Source organism: Girardinichthys multiradiatus, chromosome Y (assembly GCF_021462225.1).
Source record: "Girardinichthys multiradiatus isolate DD_20200921_A chromosome Y, DD_fGirMul_XY1, whole genome shotgun sequence".
NCBI classification, from domain to species: domain Eukaryota; kingdom Metazoa; phylum Chordata; class Actinopteri; order Cyprinodontiformes; family Goodeidae; genus Girardinichthys; species Girardinichthys multiradiatus.
The window spans coordinates 33,671,202-33,697,206 of record NC_061818.1 but is presented as its reverse complement, the minus strand read 5'-3'; the positions used below and the strand labels follow the sequence as shown (position 1 = coordinate 33,697,206).

Below are 26,005 nucleotides of genomic sequence, written 5' to 3'. Positions count from 1 at the left end.
TAACAAATTAAATAAATTAAAAGAAAATTTTAAGAAAATAATCTGAAGTAATGTAGCCTTCATGTCTTTGTTTTAGGAAAGGCAAAGCATGGAGCCAGTTCTTGCCTGTGTATGTGGCACCAGCAAAATCTCCTGTGAAGTTTCTTACAGCACCTTCAATGACGTTATCAACACATTCTTGAGTGGCATTGCTGTTTTCAAAGATGTTATTTACGCTTGCTATCACACTTCCCTGTCTGCAGAAATAGGAAAAATAACCAGCAGTTAAGTTAGTCTATGCTACGCAAAGGCAAAGTCTTTGCTCAGCAACAGGAAGAAAGTATACTCACTTGAGTTGAGCAACCTCTGACTGTCGATAACCAGACACATTTTTGAGGACATTTCTGAGCTACAACGGATAAAACTACAATTTAATGAGCAGAAATAAGCATCTTGAAAAGGTGCTTCAATGGTCCAAGATCTCATGACTCACCGCTGCTGAGATATTTGCTGCTGTACTCTGAAAGATCCTGGAGGATCTGTCACTCATTTGATCATGAAATGTGATCAACTTGAAATGAAGCATGCATGGGAATACTTGTGCTGCAAAAACAACAAAAAGTATTACATTCTGCCGAAGAGTGTAATCTCTGTCACAGAATAGGCCTCATTATATTTGGGGTCTTACCAGGAACACAATGTCCATCTTGTAAGTAGTTGCCAGAGAGACACTGGCAAGTGCCATTGAGGCAGACGCTTTGAACAGGACATGGGACTGAAGGACACACTGTGGAGAAAAATTAAGACAGTATATTTTAAACATTATCATTATTATTATTTGTTTTTAGCTCACAAGAAGATAAAATTATATTTTCAGTGCCATTTTGATGACATTTATAAATGGAACTAGGTCTAGTAATAGGGCTGTAGAGGCATTTCATTACTTCATTAGGCTGCTTCTATGTAAAAGAAACATTTAACACTATTTTATATTTATTTTCATTACAATTTATTATTCACTATTATATCAATTATCTAAGTAAATGGTTAGGTAAAAAAATATTTGTCATAAATTCTGCTTAATGTTTTGAAAATTTTCAGTATTCATTGTATTCAAAATAGTTTTTGTGCCTTTGTTTTTAAGTCAGAAGACCAGATTTCCAAGTCAGGAAAACAAATTTAAATGATCACTAAAGCCATAGTTGGAAAGTTGGAGTTCTGCAGGCAGCTCCTCGAGTCTAAGTTGTACTTGGCTGCCACTGCATGCTGCTGGAATATGAGCTTGTTGCAGTTTGTGTCTCCAGAAACCAGTGATGAACAAATGACTGTAAAATCCCTTTTTTGTGAGCCCCTTCCTTTAGTGTTTGAACACGTAAATAAAAAAAATAGGCTTTTTGTTTGTATTGCTAACAATAGTTAGCACAGCATATTCCATTGGTTTTCAGACATGTAACCAAACTCACTTAACTCAGTACTGATCTCATTTCAGGAAGGAATGCAGCATGCATCTTATGTGTAGCATGTAGTGTTACAAATTACAGTTAACTGAATAACTACTGGCTACCCAAACCAGGTGGCAGCAAAAAAGCTAAATATTACAAAAGTGCACATCTATGCACATAATGTAATGAAATGCGAAATGTTTAATGTATGTATATCACCCAGGATTTGTACACTGAACTTTGTAAGAAGACAAACACCTTTTCTAACAAAGCCAGTCTGATGAGCAGCTCTAACTCTAAATATGACTAATGATAGAAATACATTTCTCTGTTGGAGTAGCTCTTGTCTGACGAAACTGTTACGTTTCTAGGGACAGTCAAACAAAAAGGAAAATGGCACAAACCAATGACAGGAGGCAGAGCCTCGGTGCTGGAGCTGCTGGTGGTGGTGGTTCTGCCTGTTGTTAGAAGAGTGGTGACAATCTCTGTGGTACCACCGGTGGTGGTTGGGGTTTTGGTGCTCAGAGGGGTGTTCAGTGGTGAGTTTGTTGTTAGAAGAGTAGTAGTAGTGGTTTCAGCTAAATCATCAAAAATTAAACCCACTCAGTCCGACAACATTTAAACAGATAACATAGCAAATATGTGAATTGATTAGGTAAGCAGAACAAAGCATACTGATTGAAACAGTACTTCATAAAAGTCTGCGTCTTCAAAGCATGCCCATCAAAAGCAGTTATTTCAACAAAAATGCATTCAATCAAAAATATTTTCAGCTATTTTCTTGCTAATATGCTATTACCTCTAATTACTGTTACACTGTTAAAGAAATGCCATGAAAAGTACCAAGTTTAGTACCTTCAGTCGGAGTATTGCTACTGTCTGGGAAGGTGCTAGAAGGAGGAGGGCTGGAGGTGGGTGAAGAGGATGGGGGTCCCACTGTGAGTGTTGTTCTTTCAGTGATGGTGGTTGAGTCAGGAGTCTCGGAGGTGTCAGCAGAGGTCGTTAGTGTGGTAATGTTTTGTTTTGAGGTAGCTGAACTTATAGTTGTCATTGTGTCATTGTTTGTGATTGTGACATGTGCGCTCGTAGTTTCTTCGTTGGTTATGGGTGTCGTTGACACTTTTAAAGTGGTGTAGTTGTTTTCAGTTGGCTTTGCTGTATCATTGCCTTGTGTACTCGTCATACCCATAGTTGTGTGGTTGTCTGTTGATGAAATTGGCACATTTGTTGTCATGCCATTATTTGTCGGTGTGATCGGAACCATTGTAGTTGTGTCGTTGCTTGTCAGTGTGGTCGGATCATTTGTAGTTGTGTGGTCACCCGTGGCTGTAATTGAAACTTGTGTAGCTGTGTTGCCGCTTATCGCCGTAGTCGGAACTTGCGTGGTCGTCTTGTCGCTTGTTGATGTCATGTGCACATCTGTAGCTGTGTTGCCGCTAATCGCCGTAGTCGGAACTTGCGTGGTCGTCTTGTTGTTTGTTGATGTCATGTGCACATCTGTAGCTGTGTTGCCGCTAATCGCCGTAGTCGGAACTTGCGTGGTCGTCTTGTCGCTTGTTGATGTCATGTGCACATCTGTAGCTGTGTTGCCGCTAATCGCCGTAGTCGGAACTTGCGTGGTCGTCTTGTCGTTTGTTGATGTCATGTGCACATCTGTAGCTGTGTTGCCGCTAATCGCCGTAGTCGGAACTTGCGTGGTCGTCTTGTTGTTTGTTGATGTCATGTGCACATCTGTAGCTGTGTTGCCGCTAATTGCCGTAGTCGGAACTTGTGTGGTCGTCTTGTCGCTTGTTGATGTCATGTGCACATCTGTAGCTGTGTTGCCACTAATCGCCGTAGTCAGAACTTGCGTGGTCGTCTTGTTGTTTGTTGATGTCATGTGCACATTTGTAGCTGTGTTGCCGCTAATCGCCGTAGTCGGAACTTGCGTGGTCGTCTTGTCGCTTGTTGATGACATGTGCACATCTGTAGCTGTGTTGCCGCTAATCGCCGTAGTCGGAACTTGCGTGGTCGTCTTGTTGTTTGTTGATGTCATGTGCACATCTGTAGCTGTGTTGCCGCTAATCGCCGTAGTCGGAACTTGCGTGGTCGTCTTGTTGTTTGTTGATGTCATGTGCACATCTGTAGCTGTGTTGCCGCTAATCGCCGTAGTCGGAACTTGCGTGGTCGTCTTGTTGTTTGTTGATGTCATGTGCACATCTGTAGCTGTGTTGCCGCTAATTGCCGTAGTCGGAACTTGTGTGGTCGTCTTGTCGCTTGTTGATGTCATGTGCACATCTGTAGCTGTGTTGCCACTAATCGCCGTAGTCGGAACTTGCGTGGTCGTCTTGTTGTTTGTTGATGTCATGTGCACATTTGTAGCTGTGTTGCCGCTAATCGCCGTAGTCGGAACTTGCGTGGTCGTCTTGTTGTTTGTTGATGTCATGTGCACATCTGTAGCTGTGTTGCCGCTAATCGCCGTAGTCGGAACTTGCGTGGTCGTCTTGTCGTTTGTTGATGTCATGTGCACATCTGTAGCTGTGTTGCCGCTAATTGCCGTAGTCGGAACTTGCGTGGTCGTCTTGTCGTTTGTTGATGTCATGTGCACATCTGTAGCTGTGTTGCCGCTAATTGCCGTAGTCGGAACTTGCGTGGTCGTCTTGTTGTTTGTTGATGTCATGTGCACATCTGTAGCTGTGTTGCCGCTAATCGCCGTAGTCGGAACTTGCGTGGTCGTCTTGTCGTTTGTTGATGTCATGTGCACATCTGTAGCTGTGTTGCCGCTAATCGCCGTAGTCGGAACTTGCGTGGTCGTCTTGTCGTTTGTTGATGTCATGTGCACATCTGTAGCTGCGTTGCCGCTAATCGCCGTAGTCGGGACTTGCGTGGTCATCTTGTCGCTTGTTGATGTCATGTGCACATCTGTAGCTGTGTTGCCGCTAATCGCCGTAGTCGGAACTTGCGTGGTCGTCTTGTCGCTTGTTGATGTCATGTGCACATCTGTAGCTGTGTTGCTGCTTGTGTTTATAACTTGTGTAGTTTGGTCATTGGTTGTAGGTGTTATCGGAACAATTGGAGTCATAGCATTGCTTGTTGGAGAGAATGGTGTGTTGTGGGGCGGAGGAGTTGCAGTAGTAGCAGCAGTTTCCTTTGGAATCTGGCTAGAAGGTAAGCTTTTCGTCTCCAGGCCCGCTGTCCATGTGGTATCCCCAGTGATTGGAGCTGTCGGAGGGTTGGTCAGGAGGGTGGTGATCTTCTCAGTACTGTTGACTGTCTCTGCAGTGATTGCGTCCAGGGAAGGGGCTGAGGATGTCACAGCTGTCACAGCTCTTGTGGCTGTAGCACTGGAAATAGTTGTGGTAAGAGGTGGCTGCATTGTTGTTTCTATAGCTGAAAAAAAAGCATAAAAAACATCTGATTATACTTTATCTTCTTTGTGCCCAGCACAGAAAAAAATAGTTAAATCTTAAATTAAAAGTAGATTCCCGCTAGACAGATTTTTGTTATCCTTCAAGGCAGTTGGATAAGCAAACAAACGTAGATTTAATAAATAAATAAAACAAAAAAACACAAATTGGTTAAAATAAACTGAAATGATCAGAGGAAAGCTTTTCTGTAATGTAACAATGTAAAATGAACAAGATTCTGATTTTTTTTTAGTTCGATTTCCACAACTTCCAAACTATCCAAACTTAGATTTATAGTCTGTGTGCATTAACAAAACCAGAGTACAGAACTAACTGTGTAACATTACTTCAGACAAAGCATTTTCTGTTTTAGGTCAGTTAGAATAACCCAAGTTATTTACAGGGGTTGGACAATGAAGCTGAAACACTTGATTTTAGACCACAATAATTTATTAGTATGGTGTAGGGCCTCCTTTTGCGGCCAATACAGCGTCAATTCGTCTTGGGAATGGCATATACAAGTCCTGCACAGTGGTCAGAGGGATTTTAAGCCATTCTTCTTGCAGGATAGTGGCCAGGTCACTACGTGATACTGATGGAGGAAAACGTTTCCTGACTCGCTCCTCCAAAACACCCCAAAGTGTCTCAATAATATTTAGATCTGGTGACTGTGCAGGCCATGGGAGATGTTCAGCTTCACTTTCATGTTCATCACACCAATCTTTCACCAGTCTTGCTGTGTGTATTGGTGCATTGTCATCCTGATACACGGCACCGCCTTCAGGATACAATGTTTGAACCATTGGATGCACATGGTCCTCAAGAATGGTTCGGTAGTCCTTGGCAGTGACGCGCCCATCTAGCACAAGTATTGGGCCAAGGGAATGCCATGATATGGCAGCCCAAACCATCACTCTGGGCATGCAACAGTCTGGGTGGTACGCTTCTTTGGGGCTTCTCCACACCGTGGGGAAAACAGTAAAGGTGGACTCATCAGAGAACAATACATGTTTCACATTGTCCACAGCCCAAGATTTGCTCTCCTTGCACCATTGAAACTGACGTTTGGCATTGGCATGAGTGACCAAAGGTTTGGCTATAGCAGCCCGGCCGTGTATATTGACCCTGTGGAGCTCCCGACGGACAGTTCTGGTGGAAACAGGAGAGTTGAGGTGCACATTTAATTCTGCCGTGATTTGGGCAGCCGTGGTTTTATGTTTTTTGGATACAATCTGGGTTAGCACCCGAACATCCCTTTCAGACAGCTTCCTCTTGCGTCCACAGTTAATCCTGTTGGATGTGGTTCGTCCTTCTTGGTGGTATGCTGACATTACCCTGGATACCGTGGCTCTTGATACATCACAAAGACTTGCTGTCTTGGTCACAGATGCGCCACCAAGACGTGCACCAACAATTTGTCCTCTTTTGAACTCTGGTATGTCACCCATAATGTGTGCATTTCAATATTTTGAGCAAAACTGTGCTCTTACCCTGCTAATTGAACCTTCACACTCTGCTCTTACTGGTGCAATGTGCAATCAATGAAGACTGGCTACCAGGCTGGTCCAATTTAGTCATGAAGCCTCCCACACTAAAATGACAGGTGTTTCAGTTTCATTGTCCAACCCCTGTATATTTGATTCATACCAGAATAACAATTTTAAAATGTTTTTTATTATTGCTTTAAATTCAAAAGTTGACATACATTTGGTACATTGGTAGAACTGTCTACCAATGTACCAAGAAATTACTACCATACATTGATAGAACTTGACTTGGGCCAATTGTTTTGGGTGTCCTTCCAGAAATTTCTCACAATAGTTTCACACCTTTTCAGATCCCTACACATTTTTGTCAAAGGACAGAGATAAGAACGTTGTGACAACCCCTTTAAAAACATCGGCTTTATTGTTTTTAAGCCACTTTAAAACAAACGTGAGACCTATTTCTGCCCAAGCACAAACTCCCTGGTTGAGAACTTGCTTCAATATTTCCACACAATGTTCTTTCCTTGTTTATTTTGTGAGGTGCCCTAGGTCCTCCGGCAGCAAAAGACTCACACAACATGATCCTGCCACCTCCAAACTTCACGGATGGGATGATGTGCTGAGGCTTTTAAGTTTCCCCCTTTTTCCTCCAAAAGGTAATGAAGGTCATTTTGGCAAAACACTTGCATTTAGCACCATCAGACATCTGGAAACCAAGGATGAACCAGACTTGTGGAGGTCCACAATTCTCTTTCTGATATCCTTCTTTTGATTCATTCATGATTTCACACAAGGGATCACTGTCTGAAGTAGTTCCTTAAGATCCATCCACAGGTGTGCCTCTATTTAACTCAATTCTTTTGTTAACTAGCTTGGAAAGTCAATGCATCTTCATCCGGGCATTTCCATATTGTTAAAATGCTTAGTTGTCCCTTTGCATGTAAACATTTGGCATTGAAGCAAGGAACCAAAACAAAATAAAATTGTTACCTCTAAAAAATTGCCAAATAAAATGATTGTGATATTTTAGTTTACTAGTTTCAACTGTAAGTGACTGTAAGTCTCATTGATAATCACAGAAAGCAGTAAAACCTTGTGTCTGTGTTTAAATGTTGACATTAGATGTGACTCAGCAGATAAGACCTACTTAAAATGAACAGCGACCAACAAGTTCTGCCAACTTCATCTGACCAGTTTACCGATGGTAGCTGCCTCTTATTTGTTCCGAAACCGGTTACCATTTAGTCTGCTCCAACCCTAAGTTTTGTATTTTTGGGGGAACAAAATGAGTTCTGGGGCTGCCTGAGCTATAGCAGCAGGGGGTCTTGTTTGTATCCTGTACTCATCTGCATGCACTGAAGGATAGCATTTCAGAAGCCAGAGAAAGGAACAGACAGCCAATTGGACAACTTTATTATCTCAAAGGGAGCGGTGAAAATATCAAGACTAATATCAGATCCAGAGCTTGATCTGATTATATTCAACGTCTCCAAGGCCTTGTTTGAGCAAACATTTTTATCACTTAGTAATCGATATTTATTTAGATTAAGAACCAGAAACTTCACACACCCAGTGACATCACATCTATATTGACATAACACACACCTGCACCACTTGAAAAAAAATGTATATGTAACTTCCAGCAACTGGCATCATAGTATGGGATCGAAGTCTTACTCTGAGACTGGCTGTTTAGGATTAGGACTTAAATACATAGGACTAGTCATGGAGGATAACAATAGATGGAGAAAAATGGAAAAACTCTTAGATCAGATCTAGCTGACCATGCTTTGATTAGGCTATTTTATTTTTCCCAAGGACCTGTGTATCCCCATGTGCAGCTGACTTGAATGTTAAGAATTTCATTGTGTGCTTTACAGCGAGCATAAATTTAAAACGTTTGTGCTTTATCTGCCTTATGGAAAATAATCCCATTTTAGCCATTGTTTAAATTCTTAAAACTTAATTCCCAGTTTTATTCACTTTCAATCCTATAGATAAGTCAGGGGTCTGTGACTCACGTCACTACAGCAGCCCATATCTGTCCCAGGCATAATGTAGATCTCAAAGTGTAAACATTTCCGTTAAAATGTTAAAAACCATGATAATTCATTCCACCTTTCCACAAATATCATGTGTGATTCAAGTGAAAATCAAACAAACCAGCAAGAGGGGAAATGTAAAACAATAAAGATACAATAACCAGCTGCCGAAGTGTGCACAACCTTGAACTAATACTTTACTGACGCACCTTTTTGTTCAATTTCAGCATTTAGTCTTTGGGAGTTCACATCTGACACCAATTATAGTGAATAGGATTAAGCAGAAATAAAGTTCAGCTGTTCTAGAAACATTTAGATTATTTTTGCACTTTTATATCCTTTATCCAATGCATAAGTTTGAAGAGAAATAATGGCTAGGAATATTATTTTGGATACTAAACCTCCAATACTTACATAACTACCACAATACAAAAACAACAAAATACATACCAATGACAGCAATTAAATTTACAAAAGCAATATACCACAACAGGCTACTCAGTAGCACATCTTAGAGCTAATATATGTTAGTTGTGCTATATTATACATAGTTTAATTAAATATGAACTGGCCGGGTAGAAAAATATGCAGCAATGTAGATGTTTGTTTTATTACAAATATTTAGAAGATTGTATGTATCTATGTATCTATGAGGAAATTAAATAACAGAAAAAATATTTACACAATACAGACAATATTATAATATGTACCTAAACTGGACAATGAGTGTAATATAATTTAAGACACATATCCTGGTCAATTTACCAGAAAAAGAGTCTAATTACTAGAGAAAGTTTGATGGAAGCCAATTGAACATTTTGGTCATGATTCCAAAAGGTATGTTTAGCACAAAAACAAGGAGCAACACCAAAAGAACATCACCCCTACAGTAAAAACACTGTGGTGAAAGCATCATGATTTTGTAGTTTTGTGAAGGATGAACAGTTCCAAATTTCAGTCAGTTTGACCCAAAACCTTCAGGTGTCAAGCTGAAAATGAACAGCATCACAATGAGTCCAAGCGTACATCCAAATCAGCAAAAGAATGGCTTCATTAGAGGAAAATTAATGTTTTGAAATAGGTGAACAAGAGCCCAGAAACAAATCCGAGGTCACCTGAAGAGGGCTGAGGACAAGATATGGCCTAAAAACCTGAGAGAGTTTCTAAATCTTAGAAAAATTCAGACATGACATCTTGATAGACTTCTACCACAGAAGACTGAATGCTGAAATTGAACCAAAAGGTGTTTCAATAAAATATTAGCCTGAGGCACACTCTTACCATCAAGACTGTGCATTTTTTATTTGCTCTTTATTTTTGTCCACTAACAGATGTGTTTTTCTTTCAGCTGGGTTTTACAGGGTCAGGGATGTGTCCACTTGAGGGTCACCTTAGTTGCTCATTGAATGATGAAAGTGGATGAGGTTTATGTTGAATATAAATATTTTTAATCAATCTAAATGGAGAAAGTATACGAAAATGAACCACATGGTCTCCAATAATTAAACCTTTCCTTTGTAGAAACCTAAACAGCGCAAGCAGTTACATTCTTTGAGGAGATTTCAGTCAAATATATTGCTTTAAAAGACAAGATGCATAGATGATACTTTAAAAATGGCAAAAGAATCAGATATAAACTTTTTTGATTGCAAATACATAATTAAAATCCAGATTTTTTTGTCCAATTGAGGTGATTAGATTAGGTCTGCATTATATTTTCCAAACGTTTGCTTTATTGGACTGAATAAGAACACATAAAACATGTTTCTGCAGGTCTTTACTGTAATTTGTTCTGAGCTTTTTGAATCTAAGCAGTTCTAAAGCAACATCATATATTTTAATATGACCCTAAAGCTGTGAGCCTATAAAATTGAAACTATGCAAACCTTTCTTGCAAATTGATGATCATAAATGATTCAGGTAATCATGATGGAGCCTTATCACAAACATCATAAAAACCCAAGAGTCTATGTTTAGAAACAAGGGGAAATGGCAGACAAAAGGAGGGCAGAGAGATAAGAGTTTATGTGCGAGGATAAACAGCATAAATAAACAGTGTGCTTCTCTTCTCACTGTCAGATCTGCTTCCTTATATTCACTGACAGGAAAATGTCAGCCATAAATGGAGACAACAGAATACAGCATAAATGAGGTTCCATATTAAGATAGAAATAAATCGATTAAGTTACTAAAGACTTTCTTTTACTTCCCCATACCTCACTGTAGGCCAGATATTTCTCACACCTCATACAGTTAGCTCAAATCACATCATGGTTGAGTTAAATGTCTCTATCATATAAATAAGCCCAAAATTATTCACACCCCTGACAGATGTTGGTTTAAATATATCCCATCTTTTTGATATTTTTTCTTTTTATAGAAAATAATTTTCTATCAGCAACAAATATCTTGTTGAACCAAATGTAAATCTGCCAGGGGTATGAATAATTTGGGGTTTAACTGCATGCAGTGATATGAAGTTATGCACCAAAAGACAATCCAAAACCCATTGATGAAGCCAATATGATAATGTTGAAACAGTGGAGTAATTCAAAACATACTCTGCACTGCATGTCTAACTGTGAGTCCTGGCTTTAAGGATTTAAGCTACAGGCGGATAATCTCTTGCAAACACAAAAGAGATGACTGGGTCAGGCTGGGGGACAAGTGGGTCTAAGGTCGCCCAGTAAAAAACCCACTTAGGAGGATGTGGATCCTCCAAAGCTCCGGCTTTGCTCCACTACTTTTGAGGATGTCTCAAAAACTGCCTCAATTCTCCTTTTGTGGGCCTAGAAGAAAGAAGTGTGTTATAGGAATGTTGCAGATAGGATTTCTATTTTCCCCGCCTTTCAGATCCCTTACAGTAACAGAAACAGACGCGGTCCGGCTTTGGCTGCACTGTTCATGTTCCAGCTCTGCATTGCAGCTCAGGGGATATTTATTCATGTGACACAATGGCACTCCTGTGAAGTACCTGCAGATGACCTGACCATCCGATCCAATTCCTCACACACACACACCCTCAACCTCCCATCAGCTCTGCCACTCCCTGAGAATAAATCCTGCTTGGTTTTCATAACAGAAGCTGAAACTATAATAAAGATAAGATTATTTCTGTTGTACAAAGGCACAACATAAATAAAACGAATGGAACTGAACATTACATTTATGGAGAATTAGGTTGAAACTCATCTTGTTTCACGGTGCTTAAAGCTAAACAAATGGGAAAATTAGGAGATCCCTGCTCCCATTAGTGTTTACCAAGGCCAAAGAAACCTAATCTGAAGCACGATGATGAGTACAAAGAGTATATAAACTAAGAATTTTATTAAAACTTTTCTAAAACAATATAACGGACCTCAATCTTAAACATAGTTCCATTTTCCTTTACATTTTTAGCGTTATTTAAATATGAGAGTATTATTTAAATAATGTGATTAATAGAGAATCTGACAGCTTGGATTAAACTAATCTTTCAGTTAAGGAATGAGAGTTTAAGAAACTGAGCTAAAGAGGCCTGATGATGTCGGGCTGCCATTTTACCTCTTTGAGAACAAAATAGGCATAACTCTGAATAATGTATCTCTAATAATTAATCCAGAGATGAAGGCATGTTTTGTTTTTATGAACAATAAATTGTGGCTAAGATAAAATAAAGCAAAAATCTTCACTCTTATTCATCTGAGCTGTCATGTTCCCCCCCCAACTTGGACTGCTGCAGAAAAGTCGGCCTGATGCCCGACACACACAACTGCAATCCAGCGAAGAATCTTGGTATGAAGAAGACAGCGAGATTTAGAGTGGTAGCAGCACAGCAGATCTAGTATCTGATATCAGCTCCGTTTATTCCAGCTGATCGTCCCATTCTGCTGCTTTTTTCTTTGCTAATCAGACAGTCTCTGATTCAAGCAGCTTCCTGTGCTGGAGGTGGTAGACAGAAAGGACTTCTGTGCATGTGGGCAAACAGACCTCATTTACTGCAACTCAGAGGTAACAGATGGCTCCCTGGAGCAAGAGCTCGCCTGCAGGTCCTTTGCACATATCATATCCAATTAAAGCTCCGCCAGCACATGCTTTCCAATTACAGGACAAGATTTACTGCCCCGAATCAGGTCTAATCCAACAGGATGTTGAAGACACGCAGCCACTGAGGGGAAGAGGCCGGCGCAGAGACAGCAACAATTGAAATGTGGACTAAATGACAATATGAGCTGGGCGTGGGGTGGCGAATGAGGAAGATAAGCAGATACGGGGAAGCGTAATAGGACAGTGGAAGCACAGAAAAACAGGGAGGAAGTGACAACTTTCCCTGCATTTTACCAAAAGCAATAACCTATAAGGTACCAACATAGGTGTGGCCTGTTTTAACATTTAACATAAAATGATCATGATAAAATTGACTTGAATTCCTTCTGCTGCCTTTTAACTCCACAGCAAGTCTTTCATGCTTTACTTCTGAGCTCATGATGACTGGTGGGCCAAACATGACACATGTGGAGTCATGATGCAGCTCGTCATTTAAAGTCATTTGCTCAGCTCTTCTATACATGATGTTTATTATCGGGGTGCTCCACAAAGTGTGGCGCCGGACTCAGAAAGGAAGAGGAGGAGAGCCCCCAGGAGGTCTCCTCATCTCTTTCAGACACACACCCCAAAGTGAGGAGGCTCTCATCCGCCCCTGGATCTGCCGTTTAACGCTGTGTATACAAGAAACCATATGACAGGAAAGGAGACAAAGCCTGAGGACTCCCAGCACATGACCAGGTCTGTGTTTTCATATAGCAAGCTTTGAGACGTTTCAGAATTTTCGAAAATATAAAGTGACCAAAGGATTTGGTCACGGACTGCACACTGAAGAAGACTTGAAACCTCCCTAACCAGCTCTGTTGGGCTGTCAAGAGGCCAGAGAGAGAACTCTGACGGGAGCCAAGCTTCAGGAGAGCCGGCTGTTGTTTGACCGATGCCTCCTCACTGGCCTCTGTCCATCCTCAGAGAGCTTTGAGCCACCCTGGAGGAGCAGTGAGTCAGGCTCGAGACTATTTTAAGGGAATCCTGCCTAGGAATGTGTAGCCAGTACACCAAAACCACACATAAACACAGAAAAAATCAGACTTTTTTTTTTGTTAAACTTGCCTTCATTTATTAAACAGTAGCTCAGATAACTGAAAACTTATAAAAACATGTATATTATTTATGTTACATATATATTATTGTACAGACGTTTATAATATACTTGTGTCCATACTTTCAGGCATTACACCTAGGCAACTACTAGAAACCAAAGTTTCTGATTTTAAATGAAAAAAATAAAGTCGTTTTAATTCAAAGATTTACATTATAAGACCTTATTTTGAATAAAACATGTTTATTACCATGATGGCCTTTAAACGTCCAAAAAGAAAATAAAAATATGCATTTGTTCATTTTAATCCTATTTTATTGTTGAATTTACCATTTACTAATAATCGTTGGACTATTTTAAAGTTTCAATTGAATTTCTTTTTTATCTTTTAAGATTTTTTTTAACTGCTAACAAATTAGCAAGTCTTTAACAGATTGCTCCTAGATTGCTTTATGAAAAGAGATCAAATGTTTTCTTTAATTTTAAGGGAATTTAAAAGTGTCTTGTAGATCAGGCTACGTATACGAAAAAAACACCACATATTATTATATTATATATATATATATTATACCACAATATTTCTGAAAAAAAGAAAAAGAAAAAGAAAACTGCTGTTGCTAATAAAAACACCTTATTGTTTTTGAGACTTTGAACTAAAAACTGTTACTTTGACGTTATAACTAATATCTAAATCAGTTCTTGACTTCATCTGAAGCTCTAGTCTGACCCGAACACGCATTTCTAATTCAGGGTAAAAACTTCACTCACCTTCGGTGACAACCCCAGAGAGAACAACGACGAGCAGGTAGCGTAGAAACATGTTTCAGCTCTGTGGGGCTTTTTTTCGGAACTGCTCTGTAAGAAGAACCAGCGGTTTTGAGGAGCTCCGTCCGCCGCTGTGGGGATATAACGGTGCGTTCCAGGCGGTGTCTCCTCCGGGCTACTACAGGTGGCTTCTACCGGGGAGCTGTTACAAGCTTCAGCGCCTGCTCTGATTGGCTCACTCTCCTGTCACTCATCATTACTGTACTGAAGTTGTGAGGCTCCGCCCAAAGTTGTGGCATCAGCTGGACAATTAAAGACTGTTTTACAATAAACTTTATTTGTAGCTCAGTGTTTACATAAAAAAACAACAGGGTACAAACCCTACCCAAGGCTGAATTGGCAGGGTTGTAAACCTCAAGCTTTTAACAGATTTTTTCTGTTTGAAATTATTGAATCTTTTTTGCCACAAGCACTCCAAAAACAAAACAAAAAGTTATCAATCAGTTAACCCCAAACAAATACCGTCTAGTTTATTTGCATGGGAAGCCAACAGGGAGTGGGTGTGCACAGGGTCACTGTATGGCCATACACAGTCACTTGCTAATGATGGTTAAAGGAGTCACAGCATCAGTGTCATCACCGAATTATTAAGTAATTTCACTGTTATTCACGGAATATTGTCCAAATTTAGCATGTTTGGTATTATTTTAAGCTAAACCAAGATGCATTAATTTAATGGGATTGGACTTAAAGATACGTACTTAGTTTATAAATTAAATCCTAAAAAGTTGCTGTTTTTTGCAGAATAGTCTCATGTGGCACACCAGAGAAAACTGCACACCTTTTTCACCAATCTACCCCAGACCGTCTACCTCAAACTTCTAAAAATGCTGTAGTTCAGCTCCAGGAAAAAAAAATGCATCTTTTATTTTCTTTTGTAAATCTCTTCATCTTTTCCTCGAGGAGCAGGATCAACCTGATTTTTCTGTTTTCTTTGTTTTCGGTTCACTGCAGCAGGTTTCCATTAGTTTGCCCCACTAGAGCTTCATCATGCAGTGAAGCAGGAGGTCAGCTTGGCTTTAAAATTAATTTGAGTTATTGGAATTCGAAAAAGTATATGTAAACAATTCAGGGGAATGCAATGTAAATGTGAGGCTGTTTTTTTTTACCATGAGATCTCACTGTCTAAGAAAGCACAGACTCATCTAAAGGTAAAAACAACTGCTGCTACTGTGCAACACTAAATACATTTAGCCATCCACATAAATATGTTCTGTCAGGATGTAATGAGAGACCCTTACCCAGCAGTCTGTTATACATGTCCCGTTTTTATATGTAACCACTAAAAGCAACTAATGAACATAGTTTTCTTACTTGCTTGAGACATTCTCTGGTTATTTAAAAGTTTTCTTCTAAACATCATTCCTACTTATCATTTAGAAATGTCTTTTTGCTTCAGTTATATTTTGGATCTTTGTTGTGGATAAAGTATCTTAGTTGTAGCAATGGGGTCATTTTAGATTTTAGAGATCATTTAGAAATGTGCGTCAGTCTCCGGGCAATCAGGCAATCAGAAGCATCTTAAAAGAGCACAACCCCAACTTAAGGTAGGAGAAAGGGAATATTATAGCACAAAAGCCTTTGGTAAGAGGACCGGCCTAAAACCTTCAAAGTTTACAATATGTGGTTATGGAAAGGTCCAAGATTTGAGTCTGAGGGGATTGACACAGATCAGCGTGGAAAACCATCACATACAGTTTAATACCATTGCCTCTTTGATAAATAGACAACATTTCTGTTCTCCAAAGGGGCCAGCTAATGTCCACACTAAAATTTCCCCATGTGGGCAGTTCTTACAGTTCATATGCAAATAAAAATGGAAAAGCCAGCTGTGTTCTTGCAGGTGTGTCCTGTCTCTTTTAGTCCATGAAACTAAACCGTGAGAAATATAAAGTTGTGTGACATTATAGGAAAATCTACTGTCCAATATATAAGGAAGATATGGACCTCCACCAGTCTGGCTGATGCAGATACATTATGGTGCCACTTTGATCTGTGAAACACCATGGGGATGTCTCCAGCCATCCTACTGTTCAGAAAAGAGTGGGTTCTGAGTTTTAGAGATCAACATGTTTTGTTGCAGAATGTGAGTATACAACCCAGACATTTTGAACATACAGAAGCCAGTAGAGGAAGAAACAATCCGTGGTGAAAATAGTCCTGTACTGACACTGGCTGAAAGGCAGCTCAGCAAGGAAGAAGCCATTACTGCAAAGGCAGCATAAAAACAACAATGACTCCAGTATTTGTAAACATGTGTTGTGGCCTGAAGAAACTACATTTGAGGTGTTAGATATCATTAATACATTTGGAGGAAAAAGGGGTAAGTGCCTGAGAACCAGATTCCAATTGTGAAGTATGCAGGTGACAGCGTTATGTTTTTCTTGTGGTACAGGAAGGGCTGGTTTAGTAGAAAGGATTAATGCATTTCACAAAATAGATAGTATCATGAGGAAAGAACAGTACTTGGGAACATTTAAGCAACATCTTAAGACCCCAGCCGGGAAGTTAAAGCTTGGTCCCAAATGAACAATCCCCCCCAAGCATGCTGACAAACTAGTTGGAAAGTGGCATGAGAAAGACAAAGTCAATGTTTTGGAGTGGCCATCACAAGGCCCAGACCGCAGTCTCATGAAAATTTGAGAAGGTATGTAGGAGCATGGCCTTACAAGTCAAGTCAAGTTTATTTATAGCATTCAAGGCGCTGTACATAAGGAAAAACATTACAATGATACAGAAAATCAAACAACAGAGGTAATTAAAAAAAATTAAGAGAATAGAATGATGGATAAGAAACGAAAGGAAAATTGGACTGAAAACTTAACTAAAAATGTTTACATAACACATTCAAAGGCCACTCTAAACAAACAAGTTTTTAATCTTGATTTAAAGCAACTTAGGGTTTCGGCGCTTTTACAGTTTTCTGGCAGTTTATTCCAGATTAGTGGAGCATAAGAACTAAAAGCTGCTTCTCCATGTTTGGTTCTGGTTCTGGGTATGTAGAGTAGATTTGAGCGAGAAGACCTGAGAGGTCTGGGTAGTTGATACACTGACAACAAGTCTGTAATGTATTTTGGTGCTAAGCCATTCAGTGATTTATTGACTAACAGAAGTATTTTAAAGTCTATTCTCTGAGCTACAGGGAGCCAGTGTAGGGACTTTAGAACCGGGGTGATGTGCTCCACTTTCTTAGTTCTAGTGAGGATGCGGGCAGCAGCGTTCTGGATCAACTGCAGCTATCTGATCGACTTTTCAGGCAGGCCTGTGAAGACACCGTTGCAGTAATCAATTCTACTAAAGATGAACGCATGAATTAGTTTTTCAAGATCCTGCTGGGACATTAGTCCTTTAATCCTGGAGATGTTCTTTAGGTGATAGAAGGCCGACCTTGTTACTACCTTTATGTGCCTCTGAAGGTTCAGGTCTGAGTCCATCACTACACCCAGGTTTCGAGCCTGACTGGTGGTTTCTAGCTGTATTAACTGAAGCTGTGTGCTAACTTTTAAACAATCTTCCTTTGGTCCAAACATTATTACTTCAGTTTTGTTTTGATTCAGCTGAAGAAAAGTTTGGCCCATCCATGCATTGATTTCTTCTAAGCATTTACCCAGCGCTTGAATGGGTTCATGGTCACCTGATGACATCGTAACGTATAGCTGTGTGTCGTCTGCATAGTTATGATAACTTACTTTGTTGTTTATTAAAATCTGAGTCAGGGGGAGTATGTAGATATTGAATAGGAGGGGCCCTAAGATGGACCCTTGGGGAACGCCACATGTGATTTTTGTGGTCTCTGATGTAAAGTTACCTACTGACACAAAAAAGTTGCTGTCCTTCAAGTAGGATTTAAACCAGTTGAATGCTGTACCAGAAAGGCCGACCCAGTTTTCCAGGCGCTCTAATAAAATGGAATGATCAACAGTGTCGAATGCTGCACTAAGGTCCAATAATACCAGCACTGTGGTTCTTCCCCAATCTGCATTTATACGGATGTCATTGAACACCTTAACAAGAGCAGTCTCTGTACTGTGGTGAGCAGGAAGCCTGACTGGAAGACATTGAAGCAACCGCTGGGGTCGTTGTTAGGAAGTTGTTTAACTGTTGAAACACAGCTTTTTCAATTATCTTACTGATGAAGGGGAGGTTTGATATAGGCCTGTAGTTCTGTAGTAGCAGCTTGTCCAAGTTGCTCTTTTTCAATAGAGGTTTGATAATTGCTGTTTTCAGGGCCTGGGGGAAAACACCTGACAAAAGGGATGTGTTTATTATTTGTGTTAAATCAGATGTTATTACAGGCAAAGCTTTCTTAAAGAAAGCTGTGGGTAAAAGATCGAGACAGCAGGAAGAAGAGCTTAGTTGCTGTACGATGTCTTCTAAGTTTTTGTAGTTTATTTGGTCTAGTTGGAGACAACTTTGGTACTGGAGTTGATGTGGATGTGCTGACTGCCTCTCTGATCTTTTGGGTTTTTTCAGTGAAGAATTTAGCAAATTCATTGCAGGCCCTGGTAGAGTGGAGTTCAGATGCTACAGTTACAGGAGGGTTTGTTAACCTGTCGACCGTGGCAAATAATGTACGAGCATTGTTAATGTTTTTGCTGATGATCTCAGAAAAGAAAGATTCTCTTGCATTTTTCAGTTGTAGGTTATATCTGTATAGTCTCTCTTTATAGATAATATAGTGAACCTGGAGTCCAGTCTTTCGCCGCCTGCGTTCAGCTTTTCGACACTCCTTTTTTTCACTTCTGACTGGTGGAACACTTCTCCATGGAGACATTTTCTTCCCAGAAACGACTTTCACTTTAATTGGAGCAATTGAATCAATGATGTCCGAGATTTTAGAATGAAAGTTTTCTACCATCTCATCTACAGTGTTACAGGGCAAAGTGGAGGTAGAAGAGTAAATCTGGTTAAAGGTTTCAGCAGCACTGTCCTTAAAGATGCGTTTTCTTATCATGTCTCTTTGGCAAACTGAGCCATTGCAGATGATGCTTTCAAAAATAACAGACAAGTGGTCAGATAGAGCAACATCAGTTACAGACACCTTGGAAATGTTTAGACCCTTAGTGATGATCAAGTCCAAAATATGTCCCTGTTTGTGCATTTGCTGCTTAACATGTTGAGTCAAACCAAAAGTTCTAAGAGTGTCACATAGATCTATTGGACTTCTGTCTTCAGGATTGTCCATGTGAATGTTGAAGTCTCCCACAATAATTAAACAGTCATAATAAACACAAATCACAGATAAAAGCTCATTAAAATCACTGATAAAGTTTGTTTCGGACCGGGATCTTTACCTGGAGAGCCAAATATTCAGAGAGTCAAATTGGCCCAGAAATACTTTTTTACACTTTAGTAAATCTTTAAACAAAGTGGCCACACCTCCACCTTTTCTTTGGTGTCTGCTCTCACAAAGAAAATTGTAGTTCAGAGGCGTCGCCTCTATCAGAATGGGAGCTTCATTAAATTAATGTAACCATGTTTCTGTTAAAAACATAACATCAAGATCGCGGTCAGTAATGAAGTCATTGATTAAAACTTATTTTCCAGACAGATCTAATCTTCAATAAAGCCAGTTTATATGACTTAGTTGCTGATATTAACTCTGTGTGTGGTTGTACCTGACAGTTTATGGCTTTTGTTGATTGTTTATTACTGTCTCTTATCCTTTTGACTTTGTTTTTTCTGTCACGTATAAGCACAGAGATTTTACAACTATCTCCTATTAAGGGCCCAAGTTTTTCCTGGACATGTTCATTTCTGATAGAGTTACCACTGGGGCCCAGACTGCATCACAGAGAAGTGATTTGAAGGTCCTGATTAGGAGGAGATAGATTAGGAGGTGGTGGAGGTCAGCGGCATTTGGAAGATGTTGGTTTAGTAGCAGGGCCTCGGCCACGGGGGGTGTTGAATGGAGAAGATGTCAGAACCATTTTAAGAGCTCATTTCATGTTATCAGAATCCAGTAAAGCAAAAAGCGGGCTCACTGGGGAGATGGGAGAGTTCTGTGTGGTCTGGGTCGGGGTCTGGGGTGAGGGGGTTTACCGGGGGTGTCGGTCTGGGTCTGGGTTTGGGGGGATGGGTGTATAACAGGGGGGGTCCACCTCTCCAGTGAATTTCGACGGGGAGACCTTTTGTGATGACCTCTCTTTCTTAGCCAACTGGCTGATTGTTTCTGCTGGAGCTGTTGGATGCAGCGTTATCATTGTTGTTGATACTCCATGTTCTCTGCTGAAGGTCGAAGCTGCTGGCAGATTATTTACTGAATAGAAGAGATTAGATGTGAGAAGTTTGGCTCTTGGCTTGTTCAAACAGAAACTATCTTGCTTGAAGAGTTGTCTTTTTACCCAAAAATATTGAAGTTGCCAATGAAGTTCACAGATGTAGTAGCACATGTTTTTTTCAACCACTTATTAATTATCAAAAGTCTGGAAAAAATCTCATCTCCACAGAAAATTGATGCAAAGGGGCCGCTGAGAAACACCTTGATATTGAGACCTCCAACAATATTCAGAAGACGAGTAAAATCCTCCTTCAATCCTTTTGATTTTTTCTTAGCGATTTCATCCACAGCTCCACAGTGTATAATAAGGTTTTCTAGAGACAGGCGCTTTTCTGTGATTGCAAGAATATTCTCTGAGATATCAGACACCACGTTACTGGTACCAATCATAACTTCTGTGTTTTTCTTGTTGCAGTTTTTAATCCCATCCACAGCTGTGTTGCCCACTATTAGGGTTCTTGGTCTGGTGGGGCGCTTTTTCTCTGGCAATTTAGGAGAAGACAGTTTAGAATGAAGGTTGTTCTCAAACCTTTTATTGTTCTCAGAAGATGGATGATTTTCCTGGTTTTCATTCTGTAGTGGAGCAAATCTGTTCTGGAGGGGAATTCAATTATTTCCAGCTGTCTCACTCCTATCAGTTGTTGTGACAGCAGCTCACTGTCGAAGTCTCCTTTTCCCAGGGGAAACGGGGGCATTTCTCTGTAATTCTGGCCATTCTAATTTATTTAATTGCTGAGATCTTCCAGTGAGTCGTCCACCTTGATTTTTTGGGCATGCCCCTAAAACATGCCAGGAGGGTCTGCTGGTAGGTTTATTCTCAGTGTTCTGATTGCGGCTGAGTTGTTGAGCTGGTTGTCACTGTTTGGGATCAAAGGCAGTTGAATCATCGCTGAACCCCATATTCACCTCCACATTCACTTCTAGTCGATGGATTTTCATCTCCAAAACAGCCAATTTCTGTAAAGGTTTGCCAAAGCCCTCTGTGGTGAAGGGAGGCATTTTGTGCTGATTAGCTGGCGTCAACCTGTCCTTCTTCCGAGTTCGATTATAAAAACATCAAAATCCTTTAGAAAAAAAAAAATAATAATCCGTTGGAGTTGCTTGTAAGAAGTAGTTTTAGTCCAATATTTCCGTAATTTTGGCCAAGAGATAAAACGTTAGGAGCAAAAGAATGCAAGCAAGCAGGGAACTTAGGAGAAAAGCATCTGAGCAGGCAGAGAGGCGGAAGTAGCACAAAGTAAGTAATACAAATCTGCCTCAGTTACACCACCTCTGTCAGGAGGAATGGGCCAAAATTCCAGAAATCTATGTAATATGTAATTTTTTGCACATTGTTGTGCCATTTAATAAATTAGACATTTGTGTAAAACTCAAGGCAGGTTAAGCAGACTTTTGTTTGAGGATAAAACACTTTCTTTTGGTTATCTTTTCTGTTTTCTCTTTGTAAATGACAAAGAGAAAACAGTGACTCAATTATAAAAACAATAATTTTCTCAGAACAGTTGCTTCTGTTACCGAACCTTTAAATCTGTGGGGGGTTTTCAGGCTCGCTCTTTCACTGCTCACACCAAAACAGATAACCACAGGAAAATGGGGCAACTGTGGCTCGGAGGGTAGAGTAGTTATCTTGCAACCAGAAGGTTGTGGGTTGGATTCACATGTCGATGTCCCCCTGGGCCAGGCACTTAACCCCAAGTTGCCTACCAATCTGTGTATTGGTGTATGAATGTGTTCGCGTTGGTGAGTGTGATTTGGTGAACTTGGCTATAATGTGAAGCGCTTTGTGTGGTCGGTATGACTGGACAAGCCTTATATAAATTCAGTCCTTCCTGCCATAGGTAGTAGTAGTAGCGACCACTACTGCACCATTGTGTCACCTATAATGTATTAAAATGATAGGCACGATACTTACAAGGGTCAAGTAATACAAACATGTACTCTTTTTAAAGTATTTCTAAAAATACCAGCAAATTTTAAGGTAATAATTACACATCCCTTTGTATCAATCATTTTCATTTCCTCGTCACAAGCGCTCAAAAACTGCTAGCTTGAAAACCCCAATAAAATAGAACCAATGCGTGAATCAACAAATGTGCAATGGTGAATACTAAAAAGAGAAGTGTTCCAGTACTCGAAGGCTGAAAAGTGTTGATTGTTTGCAGATTGGGTTCATTGTTGTCTGCTTTCCGTGTGTAACTAAAACCCAGGAAATGACTACACTCTGAGGTGTGGCATTTAATCTGTTTTATGACAAAACCGAATCAGTTTTTTAGTATCTGTTTGATTGTGGATGACACACTGGCTTCTCCAACAGGTCATCTAGATCTTGTGACTTCTAATGATCCACAATTTACAGTTGTTGTAAAGAAATGATAAATTTGATTTGCTTTTGTAGTTGTAAAGGAACGGTGAATTGTGTTTTTCAGTGAATAAGTAGGAACTTTTTAAAAAGACAGATCTGTCTGTTCCTCACTGTCTGACATTAAATCTAACTGAATTTTTATTGTTTCAGGTAAGTAAGGATTACCAAAATGTTTTCTTTGTGCTAATAATAATAATAATAAAGAATAAAGAGAAACATTGATTGCACAATATATTTACTCTCTCCAAATCTAGATGTTTACAGACATTTGGATTTAAAGTGAGTGAAACAACTATTGGTTCCTCCAAAAGCTACTCACAGTAGTTTCCTGGAATGTAGGTCCATTCCTTCTGACAGAACTGGTATAATCGAGGGAGGTTTGTAGGCCGCCTTGCTCATTCACAGCTTTTCATCTCTCACACATTTTCCATGAGACAGAGACCATTGCCATTTGATGGCAACTTCAAAACGTTGACTTTGTTGTCTTTAAGTTGCTTTCCAAAGAATTTGGACGTATGCTTAGGATTATTGTCCACCTGGAAGACCCATTTGTGCTCAACCATTTGACTTCCAAGCTGATGGCTTGAGATGTTGCTTCAGTATTTCCATATATAGTAATGTTGTTTCCTCATAATGCTAATATTGTGAAGTGCACCAGGTCCTCTTGCAGCTAAACACCAACACAAATTGATGCTGCTTCCCCAGTACTTCACAGTTGGGATGGTGTTCTCGGGCTTGGAAACTTTCCCCATTTTCCTTCAAATGTAACAATAGTCCTCACAGTCAAGCACTTCAATTTTACTGTGGTCAGTTTCATCAGGTCACAGAATATTTCTCCAAAATGTATATTTTTGTTTTGAGTGCTTTTGTAAATTAATCTGACTTTTTAATCTGGCTTCTTCATTGCTGAGTGACCTTTCAGCCCATGTCAGCACAGGACGTCTTCTGTGGATAATGGCACTCTCTTACCAGCTTCATCCAGCATCTACATAAGATCTTTTGCTTTTGTTCTAGGGCTGATTCACATATTTCGCTCCAAAACTCATTTTTCGCTGGGGCAATCTATCTCCTTCCTGAATAGCATGAGGGTTGGATTTTCCATGTTATTTATATTTGCATTTTAATCAGATGAATGTGGCCCTTTGGGGCATCTGGAAATTGTACTCAATGATGAACCACATTTATTGAGGTTCACAACTCTTCCTTATATCTTGGCTGCTCCATGATGTTACAGAAGGAAGCTACAAGTTTTATGTTTTGCCTGGCTCTATCTAGGACACTCCACCAAAGACATAACAAATACTCAGCAGCACAGAAACACAACCGCTTTGCTGACCTCAATCATATCTCATGCAAATAGTTGCACACAATACAACATATTTCAATATCTTGTTCTGCTTTTCATCCTGCCAAACACCAAGAGCTTTCTGTGTCGATACAATTGTTGTATTTCACGGCTGGAATCTGGGACAGAGGTTTACCTTGCTTGAGAAAAATGTGCAAGGATTTTTCCCAATAAACCTTCATTTGCCATAACTGAAGGTTTTCCCAACTGTTGCCAGAATTTTCAAAAATAATATAATAGTCAGAAACATGAATCCACAGGGTACGTTTTTTAACGTCTGCATGCCTTAATAAGGCTTTATGTTGATGTTTGATATCTGGTTAAAATTATTAACTGCCTGCTACAATTGCTGATGTGTAAAAATGATAAAACAAAGAAATTTAAGAATTTGAAGTCTGCAGCAAGATGTAAGATCATCCACACTGAAATAAACCTGTCATAATACCTTAAGCTTCTGAAGCTCTGTCGTTCACAATAAGTGTTGGGTAGAACAGGATGTTGCAAATTGATGAATTCCCTCATTATAAGTGTTAATTTTTGTTAAACCTATCAGCTTTAGAGACTCCATCCTGAACTAAGAACAAGTCTACTATATTAGCCCCATCATCTGCTTCATGAAACTGACTTGGAGGCGAAGAAAACACGATTAAAAGTAAGTGGTTACTTTGAGTGTGCAAATGTCAACCATTAAAATGCATGTCAGTATTAATGCAGATATTCTACTCTAACTGTTTTAATATGTCCATAAAACTTAATTCATAACTTAATTAGATTCACAGGTAAAGCCACAACCTTAAAAATATTTCAATGGTATTTTATGTGATAGATGAACCCAAAGACAAACACAAAGCAGCAAATTATTGTTTGTTTTACAAATAAAAATCCCAAAAATGTGGCTATGTATTCAGTCACCCTGAGACAATGTTTTGTAGAACCATTTTTTACTGCGATTATAGCTCCAAGTCTTTTGGGGCATCTCTCTACCTTATTTGCACATTTAAAATTCTTCACTGCAAAATAAATCTGTCAGATTCAATGGACAGCATCTGCATAGATTAGGTTCTGGACTTTGACTGGGCCATTGTAATGAATGAATATGCTTTGATTTAAACTGTTTCTATTGTAGTTTAGGGTAAATCTTTACAGTTGTTGCTGGTGGTGATGTACAGAGCTACCTTTCCTCAACACAGCATTTTGCATGAAGGTCCAAAAAGTTCCCTTTTGATGTCACCTGACAAGAACACCTTCCTTCATTTGTTTTGGATTTTTTTGTTAAACAACTTTATTTCCACTGTCCTGAAGTGTGTTTGTCTATCACATAAAACCTAAAAAAAACCATTAACATTTGCGGTTATAAAGTGACAAAGTGTGAACAACTTCCTTTGCAAGGCCCTGTATAATGGAACACATGATGTTGAATATGAGCTGCCAGGGAGTGGTAGAAGAGGAAGAGGAACACAGACGAGGATGGAGCGTTTAGACTGACATTGAGGCAGATGACGGTAGAACTTATAAAAAGGGGCAGCAGAAAAAAGCTGAAACACATTGTTTCTGTTATATTTAAATGTTCACATCCCCTAAGGTAAAGATAAATGTGGAAAATAAAGACTGACTTTTTTGTAATATGAAACACAGGCTATCCCTTTGTTTCTATTACTAATAGATGCTGTAGTTTGTTATTCTCATAATTACAGTTGTTTAAAGCAATGACCTAGCTGCTCTGGGTCCACTGTCC

The 26,005-nt window shown here is 39.6% G+C and overlaps 1 protein-coding gene across 1 annotated transcript; it reads right to left on the bottom strand.

The window, feature by feature from the left end:
• Positions 1-16: 16 nt before the first annotated feature.
• LOC124864177 (uncharacterized protein PB18E9.04c-like) lies at positions 17-14,381 on the bottom strand. Its single transcript, XM_047358843.1, has 7 exons — positions 14,227-14,381; positions 2,277-4,790; positions 1,826-1,999; positions 668-766; positions 473-582; positions 330-388; positions 17-236 (listed from the first exon to the last, which is right to left on the bottom strand). Exons 1-7 carry the CDS (start codon positions 14,276-14,278, stop codon positions 17-19), a joined length of 3,228 nt encoding a protein of 1,075 aa, XP_047214799.1. The 5' UTR covers positions 14,279-14,381.
• Positions 14,382-26,005: the final 11,624 nt, after the last annotated feature.

What these genes read in the sequence shown, in the direction of transcription:
- LOC124864177 (XM_047358843.1), bottom strand. Translation starts at nt 14,278, where the DNA reads ATGTTTCTACGCTACCTGCTCGTCGTTGTTCTCTCTGGGGTTGTCACC. An exon ending in AGATGGACATTGTGTTCCTG is followed by an intron (nt 583 to 667) that starts GTAAGACCCCAA and finishes TTGTTTTTGCAG; the next exon opens with CACAAGTATTCCCATGCATG. An exon ending in CAGCAAATATCTCAGCAGCG is followed by an intron (nt 389 to 472) that starts GTGAGTCATGAG and finishes TATCCGTTGTAG; the next exon opens with CTCAGAAATGTCCTCAAAAA.